The 9,738-nt window shown below is 40.3% G+C and overlaps 1 protein-coding gene across 5 annotated transcripts in view; it reads left to right on the top strand.

Annotated features, from left to right (window-relative positions):
- The first annotated feature begins 204 nt into the window (after positions 1-204).
- The window catches only part of Fam204a (family with sequence similarity 204 member A), a 29,734-nt gene continuing 20,200 nt past the window's right edge, over positions 205-9,738 (top strand). Inside the window, exons 1-6 of one of the 5 annotated variants that reach the window (XM_021633281.2) lie at positions 236-282; positions 2,146-2,207; positions 5,731-5,981; positions 6,447-6,534; positions 6,660-6,690; positions 6,881-6,980. In XM_021633281.2, coding sequence (XP_021488956.1) covers positions 5,739-5,981; positions 6,447-6,534; positions 6,660-6,690; positions 6,881-6,980 — 462 coding nt within the window. In that variant the 5' untranslated portion in view covers positions 236-282; positions 2,146-2,207; positions 5,731-5,738. Of the gene's footprint in view, positions 283-325; positions 747-2,145; positions 2,208-5,730; positions 5,982-6,446; positions 6,535-6,659; positions 6,691-6,880; positions 6,981-9,738 lie in introns of those variants that run through there. The other 4 variants (XM_060391797.1, XM_021633280.2, XM_021633282.2 and 1 more) reach the window with 4 other exon arrangements.

Here is a 9,738-nt window from a genome sequence, read left to right as displayed (position 1 = left end):
TAATTTTTTAATCCCTGGGTCTAAAGAGAAAGACAGTGAGAAAAGGGAAGGGAAAAACAAAACAAAACAAAGCTAATAACAACAACAATAAACCCCAAACAACAACAACAAAAAAACCCAGCCTTAACGCGCAGACGGAAGCGTGCAAGGAAGCCAGGCTGTTGCCTTGGCGACCCCAGAGCTAGCACGGTCGCAGTCTATTGGCTAAGCCGCTGCAGCCAATGAGAAGGCACAATGTTGGCAGGATGCTAAGATGGCCGCCGAGCCGCTGCTTCCTGCTCGGTAAGTTCGGCTTCGCGCCGCGCAATGCAGCGGCAGGCTTCGTGGCGAGCCTGTCGGGTTCGGGTTCCGAGGCAGTGAGGGCAGCGGAGGAGGCTGGGCGGCCGGTCCCCCACGGCGGAGCCGTGAGGACGCCGGGGCGGGCTGGGAAAGCGCTGCGCGCGGGCGGCCTGGCTCGGCTGCGCGGGGCCGTCGCGGGGGAGCGAGAGGAGGTCAGCGTCCCATGCCAGGCCGAGTGAGGGCGCGGGCAGCCTCGAGCGCAGAGGCAGCCTCATGGGCGCGCCGGCCGCGTCCGGGAAAGCACCCGGCTGATGAGGGCGAGCTGGACCGTCGCGTCGGGCGTCCGGGAGGGAATGCGGCCGCGGCCGGAGAGTTGAAGGTGGCGCGGGCGCGCACCCCGCGGGAACTGTCCCGCTGAGCGGGGAAAGGTGCCTCTTCAGAGCCACCCTCTCGCAGTCTTGAACTTTGTAAGTATTTGCACAGTGGCGTGGATTGCATAGCGTGTAAATCTTTCCATACCGGTAGACAGGTCTGGGGAGGCGGGGAGTGGTTTCCAGGCCTTGGCTGTAAACAAACGTCTTAATTCAAACTCATCCACTCTTGCAAATGAAGAAAAAGAAATTTTGCTAAGTAAATAGTTTATTTCAAGTAAATCCGAACTCGGGTCTTGTGTTTTCTGTGCAGTTTTGAGGGAAAAGGAATACATTTTCTAACAATAAATAAGACATTTAGGTGAATGTTGATATCTCAAGACTAAAAGTACGTTAGTTAACTCATTCCAAGGTTTAGGAACTAATTAAGTATTTTATTATGCTTTTATAGGTTACAGGATGGCGATTATAGCTACTTTGCAAATAAGATTAAATTTAGATGTCTGCAGTTTTAAAAATTGAATAAAAATAATGTGACTAAGACAGTAACTTAAATGCAGTTTAAATTATGGCATAGTAGAGACAGGAAAAGCTTATGCATTTAGATGCGCTGATTTTTATCCTTTGAGTATTGCTTGTAGGCAGTTGCAGTTACATTTCTCAGATCTCTAATGTGACTCTCAGTATGTTACTTAGTGTAATATCTTACGGGTTTTTCATATGCAAAACGCGCAGAAAAATTATTAGTAAAATTTTGCAATCCTATAATTACAGCGGAGAATCATTGTGTTGGCCCCTCTCTCTAATCTTTTGTCTCCAAGAATGCATCACCAACTTTGCCCTCTAAAAGTTTGCAATTTAAAGCCATCAGGCCCCGCTTTTGTAAAATAAGTGCATCACAATGATTTAGGCAAGTTGTAAAAAGGGTTGATGTTAATTTCTAGTTAGTGTTGTGGTGAGGGTTAATGCCTGCTTCTTGGTTGTGTGCCATGTGCAACATGACCTGCTTTGTTTATCTGCTGCTTTTGTGTCTTTTGTTGAATTTCCTGCCCTTTTTCAGTGGGCTGAAGAGCCTGCAAAAACTGGTCATCTTGTGAGGTAGAAGAGAGAAACTGCATTTACTTGGCTTTAAACAAGACTATGTGGTTGAGAGAGAATAGAACATTAACCACCAAAGGGTGAGGCCGCTCTGACCATTTGGGATACTGACACTATGAAAATCATTAAATGTTAAAGGCATGAGGCATCTGAGTGGTAACTGATCATATCTTCATTTTAAAGCTCAGCAGGAATGGAGACCCAGGCCCATATAATGGTCAGCTATGGGTTGGAAGTCAGATCTGAGTTTCAAGACTGTTTTTGTCCCTATAACTAGTGGTCTCCATACAAATTAGAGCTTTTGTTATTGAGATTTGGTATCTCTGTCTATGGTTTCTGTATTTTGAGAGCTGGTATTTACTAAACCTTTTTATTTTCTTTTAAATGTGGTGTATAGTCAGCTTCTCTGGTAACCGGTGAAGATACTGCCACCCTGGACATAGGTTTTCTCACCTGAAGGTAGATGATACTGTTCTGTGAGGGGGGGAAATGATTACCTTAAAAAAATACTGGTTATTAGCTTCATGAACTTCCAGTGCTTCATTATGAAACTTTGTAAAAAACAGAACCTTAGATTACTTGGTGCCGAACCTCTTTGTTTTAAATGCATCTGTTTTCTGTCAAAGTGTGCTTAGTAAGAAAACCTCTTTATTTGGACTTAGAACAGTGCATAAATACATTCAGTTGATAGCAGATGACGTCTGCCCAGAACTGATGAGTGTCCTATGTTGTACACAGCATAGTGTGGGATGGAGTTAGTCGCAAGTGCAGTGCTGATGAGTGTGTGCAATGAAGAAGGTGTTTGTTAGTCTCCAGAGAAAAGGGGCTGTGGCTCAGTTCATCTTCCTCGAGGGTGCTGTAATTAAGTTGTTGCTGGGGCACAGGCTAAAAACCGAAAGCTCACAGATCAAATTCATTGCCTGTGCTATGGGCCTGGCTATAATCTGCATACATGAATTGAGTTTCTGTTTGTATGGTATTCCAGTGAATTTTCTTAGAGACTAATTTAGGATTTTCTGCCTTAAAATAAAGACATATACCTTGATAGGAGTGAAAGAAACACTTAAAAAAAAATCACCCTTTCAGAGAAGCCCAGACAGGAGTAGTAGGAGGCCAGACATGGTGCCAATTGGAAAGCATTTGAATGGCACACATCTGCTAGGAATAGAAAGACAGTGTCTTCAAATAGGAGCTGAGATCACTAAGCAGCCTCTGCAGATTGGCTAGTTTACAGCTGAGCTGCCTCTTGGCTGGATGGCTCCATTTTGCAGGCTCGTTACCAGCAATTTATCAGCAGAGACCTTAATCTTCCTTATATCTGTTTTTAAGTTTTCTTTTTGTTTTGTGCTACCTCCCCCCACCACCAATATCACAGGAAACTGACTTGTGACTGAGTTAAAAAAATACCTTACTTGAATTTTGTAGTATGGATTTGGAGGTTCTTTTAACTTTTCTTCTTTAGGTACATTTTAAGAAACTGTCAAGCCAGGAAAATACCATATTAAGGACAGTTTTAGATGTCATATCAGCAGTAAATAGAAGTAATTTTGAGAAACTTCAAAAAGCCATGAAAACTGGATAGCTGCCTGAAAACTGATGAGGAAAAACATACCTTCTGTAGGGTAACTGAGACTGTTCTCTCTGGGAAGCACGTCTGAGTGCCTAGAATGTCGATTGTAAAACTCCAGACATAGGAAAGCAGGTCTGCTTATGGTGGCACATTATGGAAGGTCCAGACTGACTGACGTTTCCTTGCCGTGGTCTAAACATTGTTCATTGGTTTTGGTTCTCTCCTGTTTTGTGCACTTCTGGTTCCAAGCTTTTGGAGAGGTTCTAGCATGCAGTGAGAATTGCCATGGCAGTACTTTCTGTAATAGGCTCCAAGCATGCTTTTAAAATGTCTGTTACAGCTTAAAAATCCTCAAGTGGATAATGAACCTAAAGATGTTTTGGATGCTCTTACTACTCTTTTCCTTGTATATTTTACAGAACATCTCAAGAGTTTCTTATTTCAGCTTTTAAAATCTACAGACCATGTTTAGGGGTTGAGGTGGGTTTTATAAGGCCAAACACATAATTTGGGGTCTCTATTTTGTTGACCATAAATTCTGAATAGAAAATTAGACACCAATGTTAGAGAATACCTTTTAAATAAGGAACATTACTTTTGAGTTCCATTAATTGGTAGTCTATAAATAAACCAGGTTTATTTATGGAAGCTTCATGTCAGACTGTGGAGATAGGGAGGGGCGTGATTAGTATCAGTTGATGATGAAACATTACAAATACTAAGAACTTCAAAGCTACCTTATTGGTCCTTCTCTTTGTATTAGGAGCGATAAAAATGCATTTCATGGCCACAGAAATAATAGCAAGAACCAGTGAACTTTTGTTTTCTGATGCACAGTTCAAAATTTATTAAAAAAAAAAAAAATCAACACCAAACATTACCTGAGCTTGTAGAAACCCTTGAATGCTGTTGGTTGCTGTATCTCATTTAATCCTCACACTATGCAGTGTAATTATCCTGTGCTGCAGATAAAGAAACCAAGGATCAAGATTATTGCAAGATTTTCTTTGCCTCTGGTGCAGCTGTAGTCAGGAGTCTAGTTGAGTCCTCTTAAAAAGCCAAGGGACTGTTTCAGAACTAAAACACAAAAATAAGCACTGCTTATTTTTATTTGAGAGGAAGGCCTTAAAAGGAAGCAGAAATCTATAATGCAGAGTAATACAGAGATCCCTGATTCCTGTGACCTAAAGAGAATGCAGACTCAGCGAGATGGCATTCTGCTCTATGTTCTTCTGACTGATCATGGACCTTAAGAGATGAACTGTTCTGGGCTCAGCTGTGTGAAAGAACAGGCTGCCCAATGGAGAGCAATGAAACTTTCATAATCCTTGTACATGATTACACTAGTGCTAAAAGCCATTCGTTTTCATGAATCTTTATGATGATACCATTGGGCAATACCGATAATGCCAAATACTGTGCTGAGCTGCTTGTTTCCCAGATACACAGTACTGGTACTGAGGAAGGCTGTGTGCTTGTCAAATTTTAGATTTCCATTTCATTTGGTTTAGTTTAGCAAATTGTAAGATTTAAAACTAGTGTTTCTTTTCTGCCCCACACTTTATTTATTACTAATTTTTTTTTTTTTTTACTTTCACATGTGGGTGTGTGTGCCATACCACACAGGTGGAGGTCAGAGGGTATCTTGCAGGAATTATTTTGTACCTACCACGTGTGAATGGGAGTCAGGACATCAGCTTTGGTGGCTAGGGCTTTTACTTGCGGAGCCATCTTCCAGGCACATGCTACTATATCCTTTAAAAGGATGTAAAAAGGTGTTTTCTTTAACTGTTTTCCTGCTTCTTCAGCAATAAGCCTTTTGAAAGTTACATGTGCTTCGGTGCAGATGTCGTGCCCACCTTTGTCTTCTTTAAAGGGTACAACATGAATTGTGTTAATTTAAGCCTTCTGGCTGTATACTTCATGAGTATGACTGCAGCACTTAGGAGGCAGAAGTAGGAGGATATTCAGGAATTCAGGGCCAGCCTGGCCTCCAGAGTAGGCCCTGACTTAGTAAAAGAACAAAACAAAATAACATTTAAACAGTACATTCAGTTTTGAATTCTTACAGAGTATATTGTTAAGTGTTTCACTTTCTTTAGCCATGAGTGCTTTACTGAGTTTCATTTAGGCAGAATAATCCACACTTTAGAGAATCAAGATTCCGTTTTATCTATAGGGATTGGTTGTAGCAAATTTAACTACTTTTAAACTTGTATTTTTTTTTCCAGCTTAACACAACTGATTTTAGCTCTTTTATATGGGTGGTTCATCCTGTTTTAGGTTTTAAAGTTGAAATTGGCTGTTCTTAGATCATTGGTAGACATTGGTCTCTGTATCTGTTAGTGGTTTTAAAATAGTTTCCATGGCTCCTATTTGAGTTTGAATTCATCTTTCCCTTTCTCCTTCTAGAAGAAAAGATGTGGAGTGGGCTGTTACCTCCTGGGCTAAATGAAAGCGATGTTGAATCAAATTCTGAAGATGAAGCCATACTAGAGAACCCAGAACTTTCAGAACTTAACTTACAGGAAGATGGAAAGACTGACAGCAGTAGGAAGCCAAAAATGTCAGACTTCCCAGCATGCAAGTCAAAAGCTGAAACAGAGACTGACACAAATGCATATGACAAATGTCCTTCTGGAATTCCCCTAAACATGTGGAATGTAGGTTTCCTGTGTGTTGTTAGGAAAGTGTGCATGCGCTCCTCTGTGCTGTGCAGAGTATGTAGGGATACAGCAGACAAAGAGCCCCCCAGAACACTTCCAGTGCTCTTTGGGTCACCTGAATACTTGGATTCTAGTTGTATTTTATATAAGTAGAAGAAGTGAAGCCTCCATAGGATCAGCTACTTTACCTAACATGACAAATGAGTTAATTTCTTTATTTCTTCCTTTAATTATATGAGTCAATGAGCTTCATTCTCTATTATCAAACAGCTTATATCAAAACTAATGACTATCCCAGTTCAACTGAGAGTTGTGAGGCTTGGAGTATCTCAGAGCAGTATTCCTTAGTTGGTGTCTTTACAAATGGCAGAACATAAAGATTTTTTTTAACACATCTGTTCATTTTTAAAATGTATGTTTATCTTCAGCACACACACATACTTTTTTGTTCTTTTTACATAGAAATTTCAAGAATTGCATAAAAAAAATTCTGAACAGAAAAATTCAACATCAAGATTCAGACAGAAAAAAAGAAAACGCTCCAAAAAAGGTGTTTATTTTTAAATTTAGGTTGTTAGTTGTGCTAACTCTTAAGTTGATTGGTTTAATTTTTTAAAACATGATTTTAAAATAACAGCTGTATAATTAAGTATTTGCACTTTAAATTCCTTTTAGGCAAATTGAAGAATGAAAAGGAATCTCAGAGGTAGGTAGAACTTAAAATGGTAACTATTCAGCTGTGTTGTAGAACTTTCTAGATTGCTGCAGTACTTATCTTTGGTGATGATCAGACATGACAAGTGATCATTGAGGTGTAATTATTGCAACCATTTAAAAATAGTCAAGGTAAAAATAGGCATAATTTGTGTACACAGACTTAATTTATCTTCTTGCAGTGAGCAGTCCTCAAGTGAAACCCAGTGGAAGGAGCTTACTCAATATTTTGGAGCCAATGATAGATTTGAACCCCCGGTTAAACAGAAAAAAGTTGAGAAGGTAAGAACCTTCTTACAATATTTATTATATTATTCCATCTTAGCTAACTGGACTTATTTTTGATTAGGTTTGCCCAAGATGCTAGTTCATTAATGCATATCGAAAGCAACTTAAAATGACCTATTGTGTACCAAAAAGGTTTATTTAGAAGAATAAGTTGTGAAAATATTATCATGAGAGCCTCTTTTTGCCTTGGGTGATGAAAGAAAGCCATTCCTGTAAGAGGCCATCTCACTGAGACTTGAAGAGTGGTGACGGGCCTTTTACATAAATAATGATTGTTCAGAGGCTACCGAAACATAGGTGAAGACACTACAGGAAGGGTTAATGTGAAACCTTTTTGTTGTTTAGTAAGAAGGTTAGGTTGGCTAGAATGGAGTCAGTCAGGAGGAGGGGGTAGCTCAAGACTCAAGCTACTCTTGTGTAACTGCCAAAAATGGGTGTGACCTCAGAGACTTAGGAAATGGTCTGTATTTACAGTGTACTTGGCATTTAAGAGAGTGACATGATCTAACATATGTTTTAAAGATTCCCTGACTTTTAGGTGGAGAATAGATAGATGATGATGTGAAAGTCAGTGAGAACATAGCAGACCATGATAATGGTGTGTTGAATGAGAATGGTGTTGAAGATGGAGAAGAGTGGATGCTTTGAGGTTTTAATGTGAAAGTAAAATTGAAAGCATTTATCTTTGAATTGTTTGTCAGGTTTTTCCTCAAGTGATGACGTGTCCAGTAATGCTAGTTAGAAACTTGAGTAAAGTTAGGAGGAGAAAAGATTTGGCATAGACTCTATTCAGAATTTACTTTCATGCAGGAGTGTTCATCAGAACACAAGAACAGTGAATAATGTTCACTGTTGCAGTAATGAGGTGGGGAGCTCAGAAAAGGGTCTGAGCTTGAGGTGTGTAATTGTAGTTTTTAATCTCTAGAGAGTGTGGCTCTCCCACATTTCTAGGGTCATTAGCCACTGGTCCCTAGGAAAAAGGGAGCAGAAGTGATGATCTAGGGCTTCGGTGGTCCATGAGCATGAATGGAAGTGACCTTCTGGGATCAGCTGTGGGAAGGCAGATCAGTTTTTCCCTGGGTCAACAGGGTTATATAGAACTTTGGGGAGGGGGCGGGGAAACCCAGGGTGGGTGAAGGTGATTGGCTTGCGGGCTAAGGCACCGAGATGCCTTATTAACATGGAGAGGCATTCCAGGAATCCCAGGTATTTGCTGAACAGGTTCTATCCGGAGAAAGGCAGCTGGGCCTGTAATTTTCCTAAGGATGATGTGACTTTCTTCAGGTATAGGGTGTGGGGTCCAGGATCCCCTGTGGCAGACAAGAGGGATCCTTACTGGCAAAGTGAATCATTCGTTTTACACTGAGCTCAGGGTTTTCTGGTAATGGCAGACTGGGACCTCAGCAGCAGGGTTTCTGATGTGTTTGGAGTTTTATTCTGTTTGAGATAATGTCTTGTTATATTGCCCAGGCTAGTATTGAAGTCTGATCTTAATTGGGTGGTTGTCCTAATTCAACCTATGAGTAACTAAGATTACAGTCAAAGCATACTTAATGTGGCTTTTCTCCTCCAGTTTTGCAAGAAATTCGTAATTCCAAAATACTCCCTATAATACTAATAACTAGGTACTTGGCACTGAGTTCATTTTCTAAAGCTCCTACTGCTGAGCAAAAACCATTAAGCAGATACAGAAATAATACATTTTCTACAAAGACTATTCCAAGTACAATCTGAGTTTTAAGACACTATGCTGAAGTTCCCTGGGCTCACTGTGGAAGGGTAATGCATTTCTGAACATGTTTTTGTCATGCTGCTGACCCTTGTGATTTATGTGTGCTGGGAGAAGGTCATGTGACTTTAACTTAAGCTGTTCCTGACTGCCAAATCTGCCCTGAAGCAGGGAGAAGACCTTGTTGGCTGCCCTGGGTCAAGGGAGTCCCAGCCACTGACTAGATTCGTGGTTCTCAACCTGTGGGTCAAAACCCCCTTTAGGGTCAAATGACCCTTTCAAAACGGGTCACCTAAGACCATCAGAAAAAAACAGCTATTTATATTACAGTTCATAACAGCAACAAAATTGCAGTAATGAAGTAGCAGCAAAAATAATGTGGTTGGGGTCACTCCAACATGAGGAACTATATTAAAGGGTCACAGCATTAGGAAGATTGGGAACCACTGGACTAGATCCTTCAGAGTGTGAATGATTAAGTATTTGTTCAACTATTTTTTAAATGTGTGACTTAAATGACCTTTGATTTTCAGTTATTTGCAGTATTTATTATAATGGTATTGACTTCAGAGTATCTAATTGATAAGAGACATTAGCACCGTGAAATGAACTTTGTAACCAAAAAGGCAGAGATTTAGAGGATAACTTTTCACAACCTATTAGAATTCTGTTTTTACCCTACTTGTGAAGTTGTATAATCTGAATACTGTCTAGATAAAACTAACTCTTACTCATGTAGAATTTAGAGTTTGTGGAGTTACAAGGATTCTTCATAGTATCATTTGAAGAATTCCATCTTAACACCTAGTATTTTATCTCACATGCATTATATGTATTCTAGACAAGTCAAAACAGCAGTTAATAGTGTGAACCCTGATTAAGAGAAATTGCTTTGATTCTGACTGTAATTACATGTGCATCCAAGTTTTGGGCCCTTTTTCTGCAGCTATTCCTCTGTATAAATGATGCCTAGCGAAGAAAGTTACAGGTCTTCTAACGAGGGACACTGCTGTTAGCCAGGCT

This window comes from Meriones unguiculatus, chromosome 1 (genome assembly GCF_030254825.1).
Source record: "Meriones unguiculatus strain TT.TT164.6M chromosome 1, Bangor_MerUng_6.1, whole genome shotgun sequence".
Taxonomy (NCBI): Eukaryota; Metazoa; Chordata; class Mammalia; order Rodentia; family Muridae; genus Meriones; species Meriones unguiculatus.
This window is presented reverse-complemented; position numbering and strand designations above follow the sequence as displayed.